This window comes from Centrocercus urophasianus, unplaced genomic scaffold (genome assembly GCF_019232065.1).
Source record: "Centrocercus urophasianus isolate 14NV4802_14NV808 unplaced genomic scaffold, USGS_Curo_1.0 seq_10, whole genome shotgun sequence".
Taxonomy (NCBI): domain Eukaryota; kingdom Metazoa; phylum Chordata; class Aves; order Galliformes; family Phasianidae; genus Centrocercus; species Centrocercus urophasianus.
In genome coordinates, this window is record NW_024884142.1 from 60112174 (window position 1) to 60137802 (window position 25629).

Genomic DNA, 25629 nt, shown 5'->3' on the forward strand with positions numbered 1-25629 from the left:
GCAACAGAAGGACCAGCAACCCGCGTTTAAAGAAAGCTAAGCAAAACAGCAGTCCACAAAGTCGCTGCTCTCTTTGATAATAAAGGCGATAAAAAAAAATGATGGAAGCAATAAAAGTCTTATCTTACGTAAACCATTAAATTTTACTTTACACAAACCAAACGCGGAAGCGAAATACAAATTACTGTGTCTAGATAAAGAGTTCTACGTGTTTAAGTGAGAACGATCCAACAGACGCTGGAAGGACGGCAGACACCGAGGGCATTCTTACTACGAAGGGAACTGCACTGTCTCTACGTTTTCTCCAACGCTCTGTCTCGGGACACGCAGGATAGCTGCTCGGCAACACGCAGTAACGCCGCACACCAGCCACGGAGGCATCGCGGCGGTGCTTTTGGTGCTGGAAGCGCTATTCACCCTGACTTAACCCAGCGCTTTAATGGTCTTCCAAGCGCAGCACGTATGGAAACAAAGACGAATTCTTGGGAGTTCCGAGCGGTACCTCCGCTTTTACTCTCCTAGCAGAACCGACTGTTTCCAGCCAGCTAAATCGAAACGTGAAGCGGTTTTTACTGCGCTTTACGACCGCTTCCTGCACATCGCCTCAACGCCGACAGCACAGGGAAGCGGCGCGCGCAAAGCCCCGCATCCCGCCGCGCCGCCCGCCAGCCAGTCACCCCCGCTGGAGGCGGACACGGCCGGAATCCCTCTGCGGCCCCCGACGCCGCAGGCGGACATTAAACGGCTCACAACAGCATGAGGACGGCGGCCCGGCTGAGGAGCCGGAGAGGAGGGTAGCTCGCTGCAGCCGCTTCTCCACGCCCTTTCCCCGAGGCCGAGAGTTCCCCCGCGCCGTCCCGTACCTCAGCCCGCGCCGCTCCCCGTTCCAGCCCCGCGGCGGCTTTAACGATTACAAACCGTTCCTCGCGCCGCGCCTCCGCGCGCACCGCCCCTCCCCCGCCCCCTACGGCAGCGCATGCGCGGCGCGGCCGAACACCTCCCGCCGCAGCTCCGTCTACTCCTCTCGCAGCGCGAGACGGCGGCGTCGCGAAGCGCGGTTGTAAACGCCGGGCGCAGGCGCGTGGCGCCGGGATTCTCCCCGCCCCGGGGTGCACGTGACACGGCACGACTCCGCCCCTCCCCGCCGGCGGAGCGGGCGCAGCGTCGCGACTTTGTTTGGAAGAGTTCCGTGCGCGCGTGCTTCCACGGGCCGAGCCGACGGGACCGCGCTGCGCGCGGGATCTGAGAGGGAGTGGCCGAGGACGGCCCCGCCCCCCCGGCCTCGCCGGGCGCGGGCAGCTGGCGGCGGGCAGCGGTTGGCTCCGCCAAGCGGCGCTGCTGCCGCCGCGTAACGGCCGCCCCGCCCGACGTCCCGCCCCCGACATGTCCCCGCCCCCGCGGGCCCTGCCCCCTCCCCTCCTCCTGCCGCCGCTGCCGCTGCTGCCAGCGCAGCCTGAACTGAAGCGAACTCCAGAGCGAACTGAGGAGAAGTGAGGAGGCGGCGGCGGGGCTGACGCTCACAGCCACAGGCGGCGGCGGCGGCGGCGGCGGCGGGAGGGCGGGCGGGCGGCAGGCGCAGAGGAGGAGGACGCGCCCGGCGCAGCGCGGCGGCGACAACAGCGGCACCGGCGGAGAGAGCCCGGCGGCGGCGGCGGCGGCGGCTCCTTGGCAGCGCCAGCGCCCGCCCGCCCCGCTCGTCCCCTCCCCGCCTCCCTTCCTCCCTTCCCCCGCCGCGGAGCCGGGGGTAGCGCCGCGGAGCGGAGCCGGGCTCGGCGCGGGAGGAGCGGCAGCGGCAGCAGAAGGGGGACGCGGCCGGGACTGCACCGGCCGAGGGCGCGCGGAGCGGGGAGCGGCGGCCCCGAGAGGCGGCGGCGGCGGCGACTCCGCGCGGCCGGGGCGGAGGGCGCGCCCGCAGCGGGGTCTCTCTGACTTTCCTTTTTTCCCGTTCCTCGTCGGCCCCTCGGACTCGGGAGCGCGGCGCTCGCGGCTCGGAATCCTCCTCCTCCTCCTCCTCCTTCCTCGGGGAGCTCCCTCCCCGCCCCGCCCCTCCCCCGCCGGCCCGCCCGATCCCGCCGGGCGCCCCGTGCCGCCGTCGCCTCGCTCGGCGGAGCTGCTGCGGGCGCTCGCCCTGTGCGCGCGGGCTTGGAATATGGTTGGGGAAATGGAAGCCAAGGAGAAGCCGAAGCCGAGCCCCGATTACTTGATGCAGCTGATGAACGACAAGAAGCTGATGAGCAGCCTTCCCAACTTCTGTGGGATCTTCAACCACCTCGAGCGGCTGCTGGACGAAGGTACGCGCCCCGCCCGGCCCGTCCCTCCCCGAGCCGGGCCCCTCGCGGCGGCGTGGGCAGCGCCGGGCCTGCTCTGCTCCGCTCTCCCGGTGCGCCCCAAACAAAGGGGAAGTGCGGGCTCTCCCCGCCCCGGCCGCTGCCTGCGCCGCGGGTCCCGGCTCTCAGCGCTCCCTCCGCAGTGTTTTTATTATTAGTAGTATTTTATTTTCCCTTTGCTCCCGTCCTCCGGAGATGGGGGGTGGGGGGGGGGGGAAGGGGGGAAGCGGAGCTGAGGAATGCGCTCCGGGGGGAGGAGGAGGAGCGGGGCCCGCGGCGCGGCCGGGCCGGTGCCGGAGGGGGGGAGCGGGGCCTACGGGGGGCGGGGGGCCGAGCTCCGGCCGCGGCGCGCCCCACCCGAGCGGAACGGCCGCGGAGCTCTCGCGGTCCCCTCGCGTGGGGAGAGGAGCGGGCCAGCTCTCCTCCCGGCTCTCCCTTGTATAGAAACTAACTTGAAAGACTCGTATGTGCGAGTTGAGCGGGGAGAAAAACACCCCGTGCTTACGAAATGGCCTCGTTGGCTCCGACCGGGCGCCGGCGGCCCCGGGGGCAGCTTCTGCTCCGGGAGGGAGGGGAGGGGGTGCCCCGCTTTGTGCGCGGTCCCGTAGGGCCTCTCTCTGCTGTTGGATAACCGCGTTTGAGGGGAAAGGGAAAGTAAAGGCTGGCAACTTGGTGCGTCCCACACGGCTCTCTGTGTGATAATTGCCCCACTGTGCTGGAAGTCAGGCTGGGCGTTCGTTCGTGGTACTTAAATTTGCTTTCTGCTTGGGTTCAGACGTTTAGTTTTCTCGTTAGAAGCATTTATTTTCACTTCACCTCAAACTCAGGCTTTATGCAGACCTGTTCGTCATATTTAGTAGCTTTGTAACGCGTTCTACATCTAGGAATTATTTATGCAGCCTCAACTTCTTGAGATCCTTTGCGTGAAATTACCCAGTTTCATAATCTCGAGTTAGGATTTCTGTTTGTGGACATAGTCCTCCTTGATAACAGAACTTTGGGAAGTTGTTGACCTCGGAAGATGAAGGTGCTGGTTATATTTGGTAGAACAACTCCCCGCCCTCTCCAAGGCTGCGAAAAACAGATAGATAGTGGTTGTAGTGCTGCAAACACGGCGTGTCAGGAATGGTGTCTTCAGAACGAGCAACAGAGCAACATGAAAAAGTGGACGACTAAAGAATAAGGACTATGAAAGTGGTATATTGGGAGGTTCTGGTTTTACTTTCAAGAATTTTGGGAGATGAAGTTACAGCAGAGAAAATCTGGATGTGGATAGCAAAACTACGTAGAACTTGGTGTGTTCTTGTTCACCCCAGGAAACATTCTCTTCAGAACATTTAGAAGTATAGGAAACAGTGAGAAGAAACATAACTGAGAAGAATTCTTCGTTTTTTGAAGCCAGAAGAGCCTCACAGGGATTTGGTGTTGGAGTTGAGGATTCCAGAATCTCTTCAGCTTTATATTCTTGACCAGAGGAGGCCCGAATTGTTTTTTTTTTTCTTTCCTCAAAATACAGAAGAGAGAAAAACATTTTCTGTACTAGAAGGACACACAAAGGAATATCTGAAAACCAGGCATTTTCTGAGATTTTAATTTTTTGAAATACTAAATGCACTGGAAATCTGTTTTCTGAAATATCTCAATTCCCACATGAGGGCTGTGGGGACTTTGAGAAAAAAAGTTGTCTAAGGGTTGTGTCGAAGCTCCTCTTTGTGCACTTCATTAAAATAAACCAAAAACTGGGTTTCTAAACAGTCTCAAGACTATCTCTGCGATCCCTTTAAGCGTTTTTGCTTTTCCTGTTTACGTTGGCAGTTGGATGGAAGTATTGTGGAGGCAGAAAACTTTTTGGAATGTTGAAAAAAAATGTTTCATGCAAATTAGTAAATTGCTTGTAGACTTCAAAATCTGAACACTAAGGGGCGCCAGTTATTTTTTTCTGAAGCGTGAGACTGGCCTCTGAACGCCATTAGGAACTTGAATAGCAAAATTAACTCATCCAGGAGCACATACCAAAGAACGACAGAAATAGTTGTGGAATTGTGTGGGTTTCGATGTTGGTATGGACTTGTATACGTCCTGTGAATATAGGCGATATTGCATAGGTGGGATAGACATAGTGATGCACAGCTGAGAGGCCAGAGCAGCTTGTTCTGTGCAACAGTTGTCCTGGCTGCCTAAAGGCACCCTTTTCACTGCTTTCAGCTGTTTGCTGCGTTGGCATTCTCCAGCAAAGTTTTGTAGTTTGCTGGAAGAGTCTGTAAGGTTCAGAACGTTGCCTTTAAAGTACAATATTTAACACTTCCATCAGTTATTTCCTTGCACCCACGAGTAAAAAAAAAATAAAAAATAAAAAATATGAGGGACAGGTGTCTGAATGAGTTGGTTGTCTGTATGTAAAAGCATGTAGTGTTAGTGTTTCCCCTTGACACTGTGGGTTTGGTGTGCTGCTTCTTGCTTGGAATTCTGTGGTTCAGATGGTGGTGTTTCCATGCTTATTGTAGGCCATCTTCCTGAAGGTTCTGTTTATGTTTGAGAAGTACAGTAGTTCCTGACAACTGTCGGACTGTCAGCCTTTGTAATTTATTTTCTATCAGCCTAAAGAAATAACGCCACAAACCTGGGAGCCCAGAAGAAGCATGGGATTACTTTCTCTACCAGAATGCATATCTTTTTAATTTTTTGTTTTACATGTTGACATTTGAAAACTAAAATCAGACAGGCTTGTGTGTTGATTACTCCTTGTAATTGTACACAGCAGGAAGCAGAAATGAACTCGGAGATTTAGACAAACGATGTGTCTAATCTGAGTAGTTCTCAGAATGTGCATCTCATTTTTGGCCTGTTCCTGTTATCCAAAACACATCTTCCTTTCTGAACTCTGTCCTCATGTCTGATCCATGAAAATCATAGTGCTTAATTTAGTAAATGGTCTCAGCTTGACAGCATTTGTTTTTAAGATGGGCATAAGTGTGAGCAGTATATAGAGGGAAACTTCTGCTAATGAACTATTTCATAATAAAAGAGGAAAGTCACAGTTTTGTTTAGATTACAGATATTTTTGCATATGTGTGCTTTCAACTTCTTATGTGTAAATAAGGCTTTTGTGGATTAGTGAGGATGTTTAAAGTGCACATCATAATAACTAGGAAACTGGATTGTTTTTATCAGCCTAGTGCAAACCTGTGGGAAGAGAGGGCTTTTCCTGAACGTGGAATAGGCTGTATTTCCTGTAATTGTTTGCACCATCAAATGTGACCTGAATTTTTTTTTTTTTTGGTACTTCAACTTCTTAATATTAACTTTTATGATTCTAACCCAGAATATACATACATGCACACGTATGTTTTGGGAGAATAACTTTTCCCTGTTATGTTAAATGAATTGTTGTACCATCTTTTTTGCTCTGTTTTTTTTTTAATAAATGAGACGTTTTGAACTCTAATTGCATTCTGAACTTCTGAAATTCATGAGTTACTTTGGTTTTGCTCTTTCTACGGACTTAGAACAAATATACCTAAATTATAAAATAAGATCCATGTAATGTAATTATATTTAAGCGCTTTCTTTTCTTGAACCTGTTGCTTCTCAGAAGGTGATAATTGATTGGAATGGATGCAGATCTAACCTGTGGCCTAGACTTTTTTTCCAGAGGGTTTGAACAAAAAAATCATCAGGAATTCCTTCTTCTTTAAGCTGAAGGTGACTGAAGTGTGCTTTTCCTGAAATATGAGTTAAGCCATGCGTCTAGCTTTTGGAGAGAAACCTAATTTGATGTCGAGTAGGCTGACTGTGCTTGAATAGCTGTAATAATAAAACATCTAGATAGGGGTTAAGGAAGATAACTTTTTCTGGTTTGTTGCTATCAGCTTACTGTGCTCACTGAAGAAAATACGTGTGAGCTTGCATAGTTCAGTGCTTAAAACTGCAGTTTCATGTCAGTGTCGTCTTACCTAAAATGTCTGCTGAAGTTAGGACTGGAGAACTGGCTTTGAGTGTTGTAGATAAGTTCTCCCTTGGAAGTTACCTAGTTACTTTTGTGCATGACTGTGTTGTTTGTGGTTATGTAAATGTAGCCTGTGTTTAGCTACGGGTTTGCTGACTTGTCAGATTTGATGCAGGGTCGTTGGGCGCATTAGCATGACTTTTTTTCACTTGTATCGGATCATGCAATAAAAAGCCAAACAGTGTTTCTGTACAGACCATGCCTGGTACTGCAGAGTTAAGAGATGAGAATTTGTTAGGATAAATTGAATCATTTTTAAATCTTATTTTCAAATCTATGATTTCCTCATAATAATGAGGTTATAGAACTTCTAAAACTTAATTTTGAAAAACCTCATGAGAGTTGTTCTAAGTTGTGGTGTTGTTGATAACGTGAAAACCAAAAGCTGCATTAAACTTTGTTTTGTTTTTAGCTTGGGAAGAATATTTAAAGCTTTCTTTCTTTTTTTTTTTTTTTTTTTTTTTTTTTTTTTTTTTTTCCTGCAGCAGCACAGTTAAATTGCTTTTGGAGCACTGACTGGATTGCAGTCACTTGGCATGTAATTTAAAAAGATGATGGGTGTTATTGTATCTGATAAAAGTTTGAACTTAATTAAGCAACTATTTAAAGCTCATGTTTTGTAAGCAGTTTGTTCAGTGTTGCTTACCAATAACTGATTATTGAAGTGTCATGGTTGTTATTTCTTTTAAAGTAAGAGTAGCCTCACTAGCCCTCCTTCTGCTTAAGAGCTGCTGGGTAAACAGGAGAAACCTGTTCGAATTCCATCATTCTGTTTAGTGTTACTTGTCACACAAGGCTGGAACTGAATTGGTATTTTTTTCTCATCTGAAATAGTATTCAACATTTTCCAAAGTATGTGGTGTAATTAAAACATCTGCTCTCGCCCCTGTTAGGAAACAAGTGACTAGTACAGATTAGGTTACAGGTTGGTATGCTGTGTTTTTGTAGCTCGTAAAGGAAAAAGTGAGGATGTGTTTGGTTAATACTATGGTAAAGGGAAAAAAAAATCTGAGAAGCACTTCATAGATTTTGAAAGAGTACTTACAGTGTCCCAATTGTGAAAATTAAGTTCATGTACATCAACAGAGGAGAAAAAAACAAATTCTGGTATTTTGTAAATGCTGTGTCTGGAGGGAAGGCCAGACGTGAAATGAAAAGTTCTTTTTGGAGTCGACTTAACTTTTTTTGATCGGCTTCTTAAATTGAAGCTTTCTTCTTCCAAGTACAGTAATTAAGTCAGCAATGGGATGCTGCTTAAAATGTTTTGAGTTGTGCAGAGTTTACTACAAAAGCAAGTGATTCTTGTTGTCTTCACTGATTGTAACTTTAAAATATTGTCCATGGGGAACATGTATTGTTCCATGTAGCCCGTGGTTGACAGGACAGGCCTGTGTTCAGGTTAATACACCAGGCCTTCCCGACAGCTCAGGCTGATTGAAGTACTGCAGGACTGTCAGGAGGGCTCTAGGCTTGGATTTGAACACTTGCATGGAGAGATATAGGGTGGGAGGAATGCCTTGCCAGGAGAACTGTGAAGTAATGAAATGCCCTCACTCACTGACCCTCACCTTTATTGAAATATATTTCACGACTTCTCATTCAGATTTTGTGTGTTTTTCATGTATTGATTTTAATCAAAATACAGATTTTGACATTTCTTTTTATTTTTATATTTTATTACAATTTTAACAATCCAATGTTAAAAAAAAAAAACAAGTAGAAACAGTGAAATTGCCAGTGTTTTAATCTCAATATACTTAATATAATTAGCAGGGTTGCTAGAAACACCATATCAGATATCTGCAGTTTTCTAGCAGGAGTAACAAGGTCTGTAAGGCACGTTGGAACTGCTCCTTGAGTTTTGAGACAGCTGAGTGTAACATTCATAAAATCTAAATTAGATTGCATTGCTGTGGTGAGGCAAAGAGTGTCTGAAAGTTGAGCAATATTATGTTCTGTCCTTTTGACTTGAAGAAAATATCCAGAGTTACCTTTTGCAGGGCAGGTAAAGTCATTTTATTGCTTGTGTTGCTGTTGGCTTTTGTGGTGTTTTTTTTTTTTTTTTTGGGAACATTTAATAGGATGAGTGAAGCAACCATGCTCACTTTAAAGAGAAATAGCATCCAGCTTCATTAGCTGAGCTTGCCCCATGACTGCATTATTCTTGTTTCCATTCCCTTTTTTTTCATTGCTCGCTACTTGGCTATTTGAGAAGGGCAAGAAAGTAGTGCAGGTTAAAGTTGTTCTTGTTTGTTTGCTTGTTTTGTTTAGCAGATGTTAGTGTTCAGAATCAACATGGTTATGCAAACAGGAATTTTAGGATTTTTCTTGTTGTGCTTTAAGAATAGTGATTCAAATTTTCAATTAGTATTTTAATTTCCATTTGAGATCTTATTTTTATACTTGGTGTCAAAATGCAACATTTTGTTTCTCAATTCATTGCAAAAAAAAAAAAAGAAGAACAAATCATCTTGTTGAGGGGAAATTGCAATAGGTATTTAATAATGGATTTTGCTTTCAGTGATTTTTTTTTTTTTTTTTTTTTTGGCATACGATTGGTTCAGTAGCAGATTGAAAGTCAAATTTCTAAATAATTTTTTTTAGAATATTTTTGCTTAGTGACAGCACCAAAATATTTCTAATTTTCTCCGTGTTGAAGTAGGTTAGGTAAGGTTTCCAGCACGAGCGTGTACCCACCCCTCACCTCCAAGTGATTTGGTACTTTGTAACTTGTTTGCAGTCTTGAAAGGCTGGACTTGGCCCCAAGACAGCAGTTTGTAAAGGGAGTTAGATGTGGAGCAGTTTGTGTAATGAGTGACTGGCATTTCAGGTTCTTTGTAGTGGGATGTGTAACAGTTCTAGTGGTATATAGCCTTATAGACATTAACACCTCAAGACTTGATTTGAATGGAAACATGACAGGAACTCAAAATCCTGCTGCTTCTCTGGGAAGTTGCGTGGTGGTAGTTCTGGGGGGTAATGCATTGGAATGGCGGCTGAGGCGTGAGAGGAGGCAGAGGATGATAGTGCAGTATCTTATACCTTTGTCTGCTGGATCGGTTCCTGGTTTAAAAAGTCAGTTGATACTCTGGACTAGTCAAGGTTTTGTGAGTTTGTTTTTGTATGTTGTTGGCTTCTCAGGCAGAGCGGAGCTGTGATTGAGCTCACCATATGTGATCTCAGAATAGTTGCATTGGCTCAGTGGCTGAGCTAGTTCAGTGCTGAAGATGCAGAGCAGAGGTTAAGGGGGAAAAGTGCATTTGTTTACACGCTTATTTTGACATTTGCAACTCCTAATTGGATGTCAGCTGATTATGTAACTGGTCCATTCAAAATTTTAAGAAGACAGGTGTTTTTGGACTAGCCGACACTAGATGGAAACCAGACTTTGCTGAACTGTTTAAATGCTTCAGCAATTTAAATAACAAACTTTACTGTTTTGATTGTGCAATTCAGAGTAAAGAGCTACTTTAGAAATCTCTAATTTCTAGCTTGTGGAAATCCCGAGATCCTAGGATATACTGAGTTGGAAGGGACCCACAGAATGTCCTATCCCAGTTAGGGTATCTTTTCTTCATTAATGTCTGGAAGAGGAAATACACCTATGTACTTAAAAAGTAGACATCAGAGTCATCTGATGTTACTGAATCATTAATAAAAAAATGTAATGCTGATTATATGTATTTAAATGGCAGTTCAACTAAAACTGAAACAGCTGATGTTGCTTAATTCTTTTATTTTTCAGACTTTGAAGGGATGCAGATCAATTAATATTCTTAATGCGATATAATAACCTGTAAATAATTATGTCCACAATTAATGTGTAATTTTTATTTATTTATTTATTTATTTTGGTGTAGATAAAACCAAATCCACTTTTGTTTGCTGTGGGATACCTCTGGTTTTGTTGCAGGAAAGGATGGGAAGAAGAAAACAAAAATTCTGTGGCCCATGACTCTTGCTTTCAAGCAGTACTGCTCATTTACTTGTACTGCTTTTAGTTCATTTCGGCTTGTACGTGAGAAAAGAACATGAATGTTTTTTCAACAAGTTGTCACCTTCATTCCCCCCTCCCAGTGATTAACTTCCATACTAACTTTGCCTGAAGGCTACTTGATGAGAGTGTTTGATAAAAGTTGGTTTGCATGTTTAAGGCTAAATGCTGCATCAGGACCGGCTGTCTCATTTGGAGTATGTTTCTGCTGTGAGAGCTGTCTGTGCTGTGTGAGAGCTGTGCATGTTAGATGATGGTAGAGACAAGTTGTTGGTTCTTTAATTGCTTAAGTATCGTGCCATAAAGATAAATGCAGTCAGAGAGGCTCATATCCAGTCCGTTTACAAGGGGACGGAATTGCTATTTCACACTGCTTGAAGCTTTTATGGAAATCTAATACTGCCTCTCAATTAACCTGGAACAAATAAGACTCCTGGTATGGGTTCTTGTGTACCTTCTTTTCACAAAGTTCTGACAACTTTTCTTCAAGCCTGGTTACTAGTCAAACCAAATTTGGCACAGGTGATGTTGTAGGAATTAGAAATGAATTCTAACCAAGGTTGTATCAGACTGGTTCTGTGTATATATTTTGAGGACAGAAATGATGTTTCAGTGTGTCCTAGCTGTAAAATTTGGGACCACGAATGCTTTTCGGGAGAAGCATACTTAGTTCTTATAAAGTCTTTGCAGAGGTTTGAATCTCGTGTTTTTGAATTTTCCTCTGTTCTTGTGTTCATTCTCTGTGGATAAATTTTGTGACAAGACCGACGTAATCCTTTGGGTAAAAATCTGAAAACAGCATTACCTAAAAATGAAATCTGCCTCGGAAGGAACTGAGAAATGGGGAACTGACTTTCTTGAGATATGCCTACTACACTTACAGAATGAAAAAGAAAAACAACAAACCCTTCATTTTTTAGAGACCTGTGGCATTTAAATACTTAATGCTAATTTGAGAAGCAGGAGAATATCCTCTATATATCAATTTAGTATAGAATTTATTGAGGTTAAATTCTACACGGGTTGGAGCACTTCAGATTTCTAATGATTTGTGTGTAGCTTCCAAGGAATCAGGCCTAAGCTCTGTCTGTTGGTAATGGGGTACATAAAACTGGTGCCTATTGATTTAGTAACTGTATTTTATTCATACCTATTCATGAGGAACCTTGTTGGTTCCAAATGGGAGGTTTAACGCACACTGAGGGTGCTTGGTAGTGCCAAGTTTTAATACTGTTAAGTGTCTTCAAAAAGATACTCTTGCATCAGCCTCAGATTAACATAGGATGAATAACAGAGCAATTCATCAACAAGGCAGCTCAGAGGATTGTCAGCAAGAAAGCTGACGATGATGAATTGGCAAGAGATGGATGTTGCGGTAGATAGCCACTACAGCTAACAGTGGAGTGTGGGGGGATGGCAGTTGGTATTTAGGTGTGTGCTGGATAATTAAGCGAGGAGAAGCCACACTTCTTTGCTTGGCTGAGTAGAAAAGAAACGTCCCTCCTGCAATTCAAGATGGTTCCTAAATTCAACATCTTAAAATGGCAGATGGACAACTGGATTATACTTTACTGAAAGACATTTACGTCGATCTTTAGGTCTGATAAATGTAGCTTGTTTGAGACAGACTTCTGAACTTCCATCAGTGTTTGCGGTCTCAGCAGTCTTGGTAATTAAAAGAATGTATATATAATTATGATGTAACTTTGAGGCAAACTCTAAACTTAATTTTCCTTCAGATTTTGCACTCAATCTTCATGGATCTTACAGTTCTAATTACTTCCATTTTTGAATTTCATTAATTTTTTTCTAGGATAATAGTTAGGAATCTGAGGAGCTTAAACAAGAGGTTGTTTTTTTGTTACTGTTAAAGCAGTAGTGTAACAAAGTGGTTTTTGTCACATGCATTGGTCTCTCTAATGCCATTTAACATGGTTTGTGCTTGAATTGTTGAATTTACCACTCACTGTTATATCAAGTTGCTGAGCACTTGATGTGTAGAATACTGTTTAAAGTAATAACACTTGAGTTCTTCGTGGGGATACAGTTTGCTTGTAGAGTTATATTGCATTTTTCTCTTCTGCATAAAGTAGTTTTGCTGCTGAAAATTTTAAGTGATTCGTAGTACCTAGAGTGTACCAGAGTAATCAGAAAGATGCTTGCTGTGTTCTGCATTTCTTGAAACTTTTATTGTGTATTCTTAGCATTGAATTTCAGATACAAAGGCAAGGTACTAACATTGCTGACATTCAAAGAGGTTTTATTCTGGTTTGATTAGGGATTAGTGGTTGATGGGCGGCATAAGCTTTTATAAACATATTTATTTTTATTTTTTGCTAGGAATGTGATGGAGTGGATGTAGCTAGTAATGAAACAAGAATATTCCCAGGCTGATAAGAAAACCGGTGAAAGATAATGCCACAAATATGGATGTAAATACTCTGCACCTATCAACACTAGTATCATGAAAGAAATGGCTTTAATAGTGTAATACTTTTTTTTTTTTTTTTTTTTTTTTTTTTTTTTTTTTTTAACTGTGTAAGTAGTTAAAATAGTTTTTATCAAAGCAGAAAGGTGAAAATGGTTTCCTGTGAAATACTGGCATTTTAAACTGCAATATTTTTCTGCTCAAAAAATATTTCTAATTTACAAAAACTTAAGTTGTTACTCTGTTAGCTTTCAAACATTATGAGATTCTATACTGTTTGCTGTAAAGATTTGGGAAAGTGAAATGATGCTGACTTATAAAGGTGTCATAACTGTCATAGTGTGAGATCTGGAGTAGCTTGTCATATGGTCTTTTAATTGTTGAAGTCATTGAAGATTTCATGTAGGGGTGTGAGCACTGATCTTTTAAAACGTTTCGTTTCAGCTGCTCTTTTAAAAAGAAGAAAAGAACCCCAAAAGAATTTTTCTGTATGCATAAGCCATTAAAGTGCTGTGTTTCCTGGCAGTGTTGTAACATGAAGTAGTTTAAAATACTGCTGGTTGAATATTAATGAATCATTAACTTCATTAAGTCAATTTAGCTTATTTCTGGTTTGTTAACTGTAAGGAAGGGGCTACACAGATCAGTTTCCAGGTAGTTTTCCTGAGATACTCCAGCAGTAGCGTAAGGGAAAACCTTGTTGCAGGTTAACTGGCAAAACCTTTTCTTGGGAAGGAAAGACTGAGATGCATTTTACTGGCATTAATGTTTTTACAGAGTAATCAAAGTTTCCTTCATGTGCACTGACTTTTTCCAGCCTAATCTATACTAGCTTTTCTTCCTTTTTTCACACTGAGTTACTCTTCTTACTCCTTTACCTAATGTTTTCTGGCATAGCAAAGAATTTCAAGCAGATACATTTCATACTGTAGTATTGGCAGGCACTTGTACAAAAGATAACTTCAGAAAGTTTTGTCTAGACCTTACTCTTACAGTCTTACAACACTCTGGACTGCATGAAAATGTTTTTTGATGTGAGACCTCCAAGATCACCATCTCTTCGAAGTGTAGAAGTCATCTTTATTTTGCAAAATTAGTGGAGCTATGTGAAAAGAAATGTGTGTTACGAGGATAGTGTTTCTCAATCTATGATCTGCAGACCTGCTGCCTATGAAGTGTTGTGGAAGATAACAAAAGAAAAGGAAGTCTGTTGTTGGGAGATTTAAATTTGCTGCGCTGAGCCTTTACCTCTTTTTGGGAACTTTTTTTTGGGAACTTTTTGTTACTCTGAAGATGGGTAAGGTTGAAGACCACTGATGCAAGGGCATTTTCATTGGCCTGTTTTATGGGCAGAAGTAAAATTTTGAGACAGAAAACTCCAAAGAGGTTATGGAAACAATTTGAATTCACTGTTACATACAATGAAACATGGTTTACTTATGAGTTTTCTCTTTCTTAGGACTTATTCCTATTATGTATTTATTGACATTGTGGGTGTGATGATGTTTTCCCTGGATGGGATGTAGAGAATCTAATTATATTTATTAAAAATGTAATGAAGTGCTGTCCAGTTTGCAGCACTGGAACTTGAAAATACTTGTTTTTTGCAGGTGTTAATTGCTAAAAGATACAGCCTGCTGAGTTTTGTATGGTACGCTGTCACTGCATAATTCAAGTAGTAGACTGTATTTAAAAGCATCTGCAGTTTTCAAGTAGAATTCTGTTAAAATAGTCACACTGCTGCCATTCGTAAGTAAAGATATTAAAGGAAATTCTAAATGTTCAAGTATTTGTAGCTGTAAATGTTTCAGGAAGCGTTTTTTTTGTTGTTCTTCCAAACTTCTTCCCCTGACTGGAGAGTTTTTTGCACTGACAGAACCTACTGTTTGGAATCACTGATACACCAACTGGGGAAAGAATCAGAATGTAGTTTTCTAAAACCTCTAATGTTAGGTTTAATATATACTGTATGGATCCTGACAACGTAATCAATCCATTCTTTAAATAGACCCTTAATATGAAACCTGAATTATAAGATCCTTTGTGGTAGATCTAGGCTGGAACTACTGTACTTCAAACCTATGTTATATTTGGATCTTATAAAATGTTGCTTGAAAAATTGTATGTGATTTACAGTGAGCATTCAGCTTACTTTTTGGATGTTAACTTCTGTGGTGGCTTATGCTTTCTCTATTTGAAATTTTGTTCCCAAAAGAGGCCTTTGTTAAAGTAACTGGAATCTGTCAGTGAAAATTAACTATACAGCTACAGTGTAAAAACTTCCATTGTACCTTGCACGTTAGTACCCTAAGCATTTTTATTCTGTAGGTAGCAGAGATCTTGGCTACCACCAGGTAAAAGAGAACATTAGCACAGAACTAATGTTTATGCCTGTTACTAGGATGTGTGTGGATATATGCACACGCTCACCCTCCCCTCCCACCCAACTGTCTTTCCCTCTCTCCCTTCTGCCCTCCACCTTCTCGTCATTGTGGTGTTGCACTAGGCAGTATCTCTAATTGTCCTGGAGGCAGAGCTTGCTTTGGCATCTGTATGGGCAAGACTTAATACGATTTGATTTTTTTCTGGTATAATTAGAAGCTGTACAGGAGATAGGTGCAGCTGGAGAGCTAATATTGCGTGGAGGAAACCTGCTTCAAATCCAGTATATATCGGTTTTTAATACAGTTTGATTCTCTATTGTTACTGTGATCATGGACTACGTTCTAACTATAATGTTCTACTATTGAATCAAGAATATTTTCATGCAGCTTAGAAATAGCAGGGTTATAATTTAGGTTTCTGTTCTTAAAAATAGATTGTTTTTAAACTTAAATTGTGTTATTACATTTGATAGCAAAGATCATTTCTAAAAAAAACCCCTGAATTACTGTCTTAAAGTTTACTGAAGAAATATGGTGGTTATTACCATCCAGGCTTGGATACGGAAGCGTATTTTATGCTCCAGGCTGATTGATTGGTTAATCCCATAGATTCTGACAATAAAATTATCATCATGGTTTCAGTTAGAAAAGGCTCCAATCTCAACTTTTGCTTTAGTGGCAAGAGGTAAACACTGATGCTGCATTATCTTATCTACTTGATAATTTCATCCCAGAGTTCCGGAAGTTGATGTGCCAGTTGTTAAATTTAAATGCATTGGGCTGTGAAGTAATTGGGACTTCAGCTTGCAAATACCAAGCTATTGTTTTCAGTCAAGTTGAAATCAGCTTTTTGTGGTGCACTGCAGTAGAAAGCCATTAATTAGCATAATAGTGTGCCAGGTTTTTTTTTTCCTATCAAAAGAAAATTTCTAAAATTATTCAGCAATATTAACAAACATGTAGCAGATTTCCTTGAAATTTAATTCTATAGTCATATAGGGCCTTGGGTTATCTTTGATTTTTAGAACTCGTGTTTATGAAATGTCTTTTTAGATTCTTTTTCAGATTTACACTGCTGCTAATGCCATGCAATATGTCAGTGTTATGAGTCATTGAAGTCTAGATGTGTCACATGAAATAAAATGGAAGTGCAATCCGGTATGATGCACAACACATCTGCTGAGCAAGTTTTAATAAATTCTAATATGTGACTGTGATTTACTGAGTTTTTGAACTTGTACCAGTTAAAGATCAGACTTCAAAGGCGTAACAGTTTTTGTCTTTCAAAAAGGCGTGTAACAACTGACCAGCACTGCCACTGTTTCCAATGTTATCTTAATTTATGTGGCCACATAAAATGAAATGAGTTAAGATAACATCATAGGGTAGGCTGGCTGTTGAAATGCATTAGCTTTTATTAGATATGAGTTGCTTGTCTGATAACAACGTATTTTTGAAAAGCTGTGAGAGAATCACATTTTTGGAGATGCCAGCATTAGTTGTACAACTGAGTGGAATAATTTATGTAATGTGTGAAATTAAGCCGTACTGCATATAGTGCTTGCTGTTTGGTCACTTTCTACTATAATGTGATTACCTCTCAGTTTGACCAGCAACTTAGTTATCAGATGTGCTATAATTATGTTCTTGTGTTTTTTTTTATGAGGATACTGAGGGATTAAATTTTTGTTTTGCTGACTTCGTGTTGTCTTCATTGTTTTATTGTGATTTAAAGTCTTGTATGCTGTGAAGCACACAACTAGTTAGAATGTAATGGTAGTGTTTCATAAAGATTTAACGTGTAGCTTCTAGCTCATATGCACGTTGCTGACTACCACTTTACTGCTTCAAAATAAGAGTTGTCAGCCTGTATTTCTATTAGTCCATTAGAAGATCTTTGTTTGTTTTGTTTTTAAGCACAAGTTTTACGTTAGGTGCTACTCACTGAAATTAGTGTTGTATAAAGAGAAGCAAAATGGATACAACTGTTTTAATTATTTGGGGAAGAAAATTACTGAAACATATCATGCAGTTTGGTTGAATTGTGCTAAATTCTATGGCTTCAATATGTAGAGTCAGCAAATATTTTTTTTTCGATCTACTTTGCACACTTGCCCAAGAACTTCAAAGAAAATGTGGGTGACTTGGAGAGCATAAATATCAGTAGAACTGTGAAAGCAAAACAAACAAAAAAATCTGACTGAAAGAGTCCCTTTAATATGGGCAGAAAATATATGTAGAAAAAAATTGTGTGATGCGTTTAGACAATTTTATACAGTTCATTAAAGGAAGAATTGCAAAATGGCTGTATACTCAATATGAGAACTGTTTTTATTCTCAGAAATATTTTGATTAATACAAGACGAGCTTGATGTAAATGTATTTGTTCTTTAACGGTCGACTTCTAAGCACAGTTCATAGGGGATGGTGTGGTGGCTTTTATTGAAGAAGGTGAACAAAAGATACTATCTGTGAAGAGCTCCCTCTGAGGTATACCTGCTGTTAGGGCTTTTCATGTGAGTGATAGGTCCTTGCATTACACTGGAGACACTAATGTCTGAATGGATGTGATGGCTGCTTCGGAATGATGCTGCTGTTAGCAGTGAAAAATGTCTTCCTTACGATTCTTGTGCAGCAGGCTGTGGAGTGCAGCACATTTTTATAATAAAGGTGATGAATTTAATCGCAAACTGGCAGCCAAATGGAAATTGCAGACCTTGATACTGGGAGAAAATTGCCTATAAAGCAACTCCTGAGAGAGCAGGCTTTAAATTTATCCACCCATTTCGACATTGAGGAGAACATAGGAATTGCAGGATATTTTGCTTGGCCTGTTTAGTGCAGATGGATAACACTTCAGTCTTCCTTTATTTAAGAACTAGGTACAGTTTGTTAAAAGAATGACCTTGTTACTTAAACTTTACATGTTAAGGCTTTCAGAAAAATCCATTCCCTTATTTTCTTGAAACTTGCTTCTGTTACAAAGCAGGACCTAATATGAATAATGAATAGAAAGTTTCCTACTGCTTCACAGATTTCCCTGTATATATATCGGATTTAATCCTTCTGTTATTATATATATATAATTTTAAATGTTTTATGTGTATAATTAAAGGCTCTTTGCAGCATTGCACAGATGTGAGGAGCAAAATTCTAAGTGATTTAACTTGTCTTCAAGTCCCACTCACTGTTCTGGAAGTATAGTACTTTGTCTGATGATGCAGTGTGTCATAGAAGCCCAACGTGTGAAAGTTATTAATGCAGATGCAATTCAGTATCTCTTGCTTTTTTGATTTTTAGTAGTACAAATTAGGTCACTCTGAAATTAATGCCTGCATGGAAACTACTACTGAGCAGGAAAGCACTGACAGATGAAATTTTCATCTTTAAAATGCTATTTTTCAACATAGTCACCAGTATTAGCAGTGTATTTTTTGCCAGCAGTGAACAAGAGCCTGCATGCTATGCTCATAAAAATGTGTGTGGCCACATGACTTCTCTTTCAGGTCATCGTCACCACTGCTGAAATGCAGTGCCCTTCACTTCTGTGTGCTCACATGCACTGTTTGATCTCTACAAGCATTCAGCAAGTGTTGATGAATGCCAGTAAGTACAGTTTTTAATGCATGGAGGAATTTGATTCCACACGTTTGCTTTATACTCACTTGCATGTCAGTTGCCATTGTGTCAGACTGCCCTTTGCTGCCATCTGTCACATGGCAGCAACACGTAACAGGATATTGGTGGGAAGGTTCAACCTCTACTGCCATGCCACCAACATCCACTTCTGGCACCGTGGGTCAAATAAAATAGGCATTACTTTTGGAGCAACCCTCATGTATGCTGATATTCTTCACGTATAATAAACGTGAACTGTATTTGCAAATAAAATTGCCATTTATGGAAAGCAGTATTTTAAAAGAATGTTTTGCCCCTTTCTTTTTTTGGAATCTTACTTAAAGGTGATACAGATTGAATCTACTTGAATTATTTCTATGCGCAGATGCTTAGAGTAGTAGATATTTTGAACACCTAATTGACATATTTCACTGCAACTCTTTGGAACAACAGTTTTTTCGTTGCATTCAGTAGTGATCATCTTTTGAGCAAAATTAAGAATGAATAGCTTTTGGTTTTTTCATAGTCTTTATGGTGAAGGTATTGGAACATTTAATAGTGAAACGTCAGGTGTGGAGTTTGGAAGTATATTCTATCGAAGATGTTATTGATTCAATTTCTCTTCTGACGCATAACATGGGATGATACTCTTGGTTAATTATTGCATAAATACATTGATAATGTGGTAATTCCCAGTTGTGAGTAAATAATACAAGAAACCCCCCCTTCATTTTAAAAAAAGAAAGATTCTCTATGGTAGAACACTGCCTGATTTCTGAGCCATTGTGAAACTTTTTTAACAAGTATACGATACTGCTCATGTCTCGTTCCCAGTGTAACTTTGTTCTGTCTTGTAGAAAATGAACTTTTGGCAAACCTAATGAACGATTGAACAATTTTTTTTTTTTAAAGAAGCTTTTCCTTTTTTCTTTTCTTTCTTTTTATTTTTTTTTATTTTTTTTTTCAAGAGGGCATTGGGGTTATGAAACAGTTGTGTGGTAGAAGTAGTTGAGTCTCATTACTGATGGCTCTCAGAAGTCTACCCCTTGACATTTCTGTATAGTTGATGAGCATCTTGTCCATTTTGCTTTGCCTCCAGTATAGATCAGTAGCGAAATAAAATAATGGTTGATCAGTTTTTAACTGTGTTTCTGTAATTGATGTCACAGGAATATCATGGCCTAAAATGCTTGAGAAATAGGTAGGTATAATCTCATTTTAAGTTTTGCTAATTTTGAAACAAAGAATAGTAGATTCTTATGAACACTGTTTCCATTTGAAGTGGGACCAACCTTAGAATTCCTAGAGTTCTTCTTTGCCCTTGGTAAATAATTTCAGATGTTTACTGATATCCAGAGTGGTGGATGTTCCACTCCTATGCTTTTTATTATTTTCTCACTTGTAAGCATTCCAAGGTGCCCATTCACTTAGGAGAGGCTAAGTACAGATTTCAGAGTTAAAACCAAAACGTTTATGTTGATAGTAAAAGAGTTTATGTCCAATCCATTTACCAAAAGTAACTTTTGTGTCTGGATGAAAAGTCTTGGAGAGAAGTTAGAGGAGATGGTTTTAAACTAATTTAGTGTAAAAGCTTGGTTGTGCCAAAAGGAGATTCTGGTTTGAAAGGTCCCTCTTTTCACTAATTCTGATATTCAGAAGGTCTCTTTTTCCACTAATTCTGACATCCATACTGTTTCAGCTCAGTAACATGGAAGAAAGCTAGTCAAGTGGAAAAGGAAAACGTACCAATAGTCTTCTGCTCAATTAGGGAGTTGAACTGGCTCACTAAAGCAGAGCTGATGTAAGAGATGCATAAGGAGCTATGCTCTTGTTAGTGGGGAAAAAAAGCAAAGACTATGTTGCCTGTATTTTTCTGGTGCAGCGTGCTCTTCAGATTAGTAGCTCTCCTTACCCTTCAAAGAAAAAGGAAGTGGTATGGCAACAAGTGAGATGAAGTAATGCTAATCTGACGATCCAGATTTCTGATTTCGTCTGTGCTTTTACATATAATTTGGGATAAACAATTCCCTTCCCAGAGAACTCAATTATTTTTTTTGAATAGCATCTTCACGATCATAAGATGATAGACTTGAGTTGGAAGGGATGTTAAGAATCATTAAGCTCCAAGCCCGCTGCCGCAGGCAGGGCTGCCGAGATCTGGTGTTCTTTCCTAGGATGAACTCTATTTTATCTCTGTAATTTTTTTTTTGCTTCTTCTGTAAAGCAGGGTGTGAATAATCATGTGGCTCACTTTAATGGTTGGTAGTTCTTTGGATCTACCATTAGGTCAGGATCAGCAGTAGTTTTACTGTTTCTTCTTCCTACCAATTAAATGTGTGTAGGCCCAAAGCATGTATGTTGCCATTCATCTCTCATTACTTCCAAAATAATAATAACTGTAAAAAAGCAACCAAAACCAACCAAAAGAAAAAGGCCTAGAAAGCAAAAATCCCACAGCAGCAATCTCCCTCCTAGTCCAAAAGAGTGTAACAGCCTCTTAAAAATGAGTTGCAACTCATAACATGGTAAGATGGGACAAATCTGCCGAGGGTAGCATCTCCTTTCAGTACAGTGTGTGCATAATGCCCTATTTTCTTTAAACGCAGTGGTGGTGGATATATTTCTAAGTTTTTCTTTCCTTTCTTGTTTTTGTTTGGATTGCGTGCATCTGCGCTCATCAAGGAAATGTGGGAGAGTGTTCTGCTGTTACCGTATCCTTGTCATTCATAGGTGAACTGCAGTTGCCCATGTTGATAGAATTTGTAAAACTCTGTATTTAATTTTTATTCAGTAAACACGTACTTTCAAATAGATCCTCTAATCATCCCCAAGTTTAGGAATTGGTCTGAGTAGCTGTGACTGTGGCCAAAAATATATTAAATTTTGTGAATTTTTGATATAAAACCTAAAGCAAATTTTCTTTTTTTTTTTTTTTTTTTTTTTTTTTAAACAAAACAAAACAGCTTTCTTTTATGTTCTTAACAAAATGTGAAAGTTTTGCTAGGAGACTATTATTTCAGGAAGAAAATCATTCATTTAATTCTCATATTTACTTAAATACGAGAAAGAACTGAAATATTCATCTGGGAGTTTAAATCTGTGAAATTAAATTTGCCTTTTGCTTATTTTTCTTGCAAGAATGGAAGTGAGAGGAAGGAGATAAATTGTTTGCTTCTGAGTTTTACAAGTTGCTGATGATTCTGAAAGTAGGCAAAACTTAGTTTACTGACGTGCTGGAAAAAAGGGAAGTTTTATTGAGTTTCTAAAGTGGAAGCTGTGTGATTCAGAGTCTTGAAATAATTTCATAAAATTTTGTAAGTACTGGGAATTGGTTGCTTAATTATACTGGTCTCTGTTGATCTTGCTGCAGAATGTGCTTCTACACTGACAGCAAGTGAACACTATTATTTGGGATCTCTTCATGATAATGAAAATTCTCCAGAGGCATCCAAATATCCCCAAATATTTTTCTCCTTCGTCATGTAATGAGCAATATTTCCATGCTTTGCTTTAATTTCTTGATCTAAAACGGGGAAACCCTGCAGAGGAGAGACATTCCCAAACGTGTTTTTTAAAACTGAGGAGTTGGGGGTTAATTCCAGCTGCTTTTATAAATGGGATGTGAAGTGCCCAGTAATTATGTTTGAAGTGCACAAGTACAGTTGAAGTCCTTTTGCTGTTCATGTGTTTTTTTTTTTTTTTTTTTTTTTTTTTTTTCCTTTGAGAAAGCCTGAGAAAAGTTCCCTTTTGAAGTTTAATAAATAAATAAATAAAATAACAAGCCAATGTAGATTTTTTGATTTGGAACTCGTGATACTGACCAGGAAGAGTCAGCATGCTTGCAGGCTTTGAATTGCCATTGTAATTTGTGTTACTGGTTGTGTTTCTAGTTCCTTGCTACATCTATGAAACTTTGTAAACTTTACCTAGAGTACTTGTTTGTACTTCCACAAGTGTTACTGTGTCGCAGTCTGGTTCCATTTTCAGTAACAAAATCACGTTGAAGTGATTTTTTTTAAATATCAGTGATGGATAGAGGACCCCAAAACCCCTCTTCCACCTGTGTGTTCTGTTGAGTTTTTCTGTTTCTTTCTTTTTTTTATTCCTCCACTTCCTTTACAGCATAATTGGAAGCTCTTACTGAGTGCTATGAAGGTCTTGTAGCCTGAGCAGATTAACTATTTGCTTGTTTTCTTTCTTTATCCTTCCAGCATTATTTCAAAAGATAATTATTTCCCCCTGCAGCCGGTGTGTGGGAACAGGTGGGTGAAAAAAGAAAAGTTGGAGGGAAAGAGAGGGAGACTGGTAGAGAATATGAGCCTGGAAGGCTGTTTCTAGATTTGACTGCTTTTGTGCTTAAAGCTTATAAGAACAAGTCTTGAATGTTAAATGGTGAAAGGAAATTAAGATTGCCTGTTCCAATTTAACATAGTTGGTGTTAAGATTTTATAGCTGTACTGTAAGCTTTGTGCTATTAGTAGTTGTACATGGCTGTGATCTAATAAGAAATGGTTCATCTATGAAAGCAGAATTAGCTTTTGGACCGTTAAAGTTGGAATTGGTGGTGTAAGCTGGCTCATAGCTGATGCCTCTTCTTAGTTTCATTTTGATGCTCCATATTAGAAATTGAGCTACATCTTAGTGTAGTGCTGTCGCTTTTATTTGTAGCTTATTTCTTTGAGCTGCGTAAAGCAAACCATGAAATAAAGTTCAGGTAGTGACTTTATGAGCAGGATAATAAATGTGATATTGTCTTTCACTTGTACTGGACTCTGTCATACTGTGAAGAAAAACACTCTTTAAAATGATGCCAGTAATCATACTTTTTTTTTATGTACAAATTGAAATCTTATTTCAATAATGCAGAACTTGGGAATGTTTTTTGGAAGCATTAATTCCGTGACTTCGATAAAAGCTGCAGATATAACTTGTGAAATGTGCCACACTATCATGTTTTTTTTTCCTCATCTGCCCACTTACGTTGTTTTTTCTAAACTAAACATTACGGGAGCTAGGAATGTACTGTACATTAAACTATGCTATATGGCAGAAATCTTATCATTCAAGTTTTAATTAGTTTCTGATACAACTTGTAATTAAGGTTGTGTTATATATCTTGCATACAACATGAGAGATCATTTAACAACTTGTTAGAGTTCCCAAAAACTTCATGCCAAGTATGTGGCTTAGGCTACAGTTGAAACAGTAACAAATTAAAAAAAAAAAAAATAATGAACAGAAGGAAAAGTCTTAATAAAAGTGCATCTGAGCACTGAAATGTCCAAGTCTATCCTGCTGAATATATGATGTGCCTCCACAAAGCCAGTTTCTGGCTTTGGTGCTCTCCTATTGCCTTTGGGTGTGAATTACTCAAACCTGAGAAAGACATATGTAGTTTCTGTGGATCTGGCAAATGGATTTGAGAGAGGCGGGCTCTTTCCTGTGCTATGTGTATTTCCTTTGTTTTCTTCTGAAACTCCTGCTTTAAGAAAGGATGATATTTTTTAGATGTAGTTTTGTGGAAAGAGTCACAAAGATGCTCTCCTTCAGATATCTGGTAATCCAGGCATATTTGGAGGTATAAGGGAGTGTTAGGCAGGAATTAGAATTGGAATGGAAGAAACTCCTCAAAAGCTGTAGGAACGAAGCAAGAAGGGACTTTATTATGGAGAAAATGTTCTTTGAGGGTAGGAGAGGGTTTTGAGTGGAGAAAAAAGAGCAAAAGCGTATGTTTGGTAAAGGAAAGCACATTACAGAGTTGAAAGTAAACCCGAAGAGTTGGAATCTTGCCATGTCTTTACTGTCAGGAAATATCTATGAATGCCAGAGGCAAATTGTCTCGTTTCTTCTCTGCTCCTGGACGGTATCTTCTTCTGCTGTCAGTTAATACCTTACTTCTTGTGGCAGAGGTCTTTGAATCTGAAGATGCCAGCTAGCTGACTGGTTGAATTTAGCATGTTGCCAGATAGGAGCACACTTGTTTTTTGGTGGTAAAACTGATTCATAAAATGCACGCAAAGTCAAGATTTTTTTTATTTTTTTTCCCCCCTAATACTGGGATCTCAGTCAGCAGTTCTCTGAACTTTTTTTTTCCTCTTCAGAGGCATGAAGGCCAGACTCATTTTTGTGAAAGATCCTGCTGCTAGATTTCGGTGACTATGAGAAGTGACTTGTAGAATGAAGAAGTTAGTAAGAAAGTCGTTCATTAAGAAAAAGGAAAAATAAGCATATTTTTGCTTTACGGGTTCTTCTCACAGTTACTTGAAAACTTTCGGTTATCAAAAACATATCATTAACACTCATTATCACTCATGGCCCCATCCGGAGTACTGTGTCCAGGTGTGGAGCCCTCAGTACAAGAAAGACATTGAGATTTTGGAAAGGGTCCAGAGGAGGGCGACTAAGATGATCAGGGGGCTGGAGCACCTCCCCTATGAGGACAGGCTGAGGGAGTTGGGCTTGTTCAGCCTGGAGAAGAGAAGGCTGCGGGGTGACCTCATTGCAGCCTATCAATACCTGAAGGGAACCTACACCCAGGAGGGGAGTAAACTCTTCAAAAGGGCTGACAACAGCAGGACTAGGGGAAATGGATCCAAGTTGAAGGAGGGAAGATTTAGGTTGGATGTTAGGGGGAAGTTCTTTACAAGGAGAGTGGTTAGGCCCTGGAACGGGCTGCCCAGGGAGGTTGTGGATGCCCCGTCCTTGGACGTGTTTAAGGCCAGGTTGGACGGGGTCCTGGGCAACCTGATCTGAATGTGTGTGTTTGGTGGCCCTGCTAGGCAGGGGGTTGGAACTACATGATCCTTGAGGTCCCTTCCAACCCGGGTGATTCTGTGATTCTGTGATTCTGTGATTCTGTGATTCTGTGATTC

At 40.5% G+C, this 25629-nt stretch overlaps 1 protein-coding gene across 1 annotated transcript in view; it reads left to right on the forward strand.

Moving 5' to 3' along the window:
* The first annotated feature begins 2089 nt into the window (after positions 1–2089).
* Positions 2090–25629, forward strand: part of QKI (QKI, KH domain containing RNA binding) — a 136923-nt gene continuing 113383 nt past the window's right edge. The window contains exon 1 of the mRNA XM_042820699.1: positions 2090–2291. Within this exon, the coding sequence (XP_042676633.1) occupies positions 2150–2291 (142 nt within the window). The 5' untranslated portion in view covers positions 2090–2149. The remainder of the gene's footprint in view (positions 2292–25629) is intronic.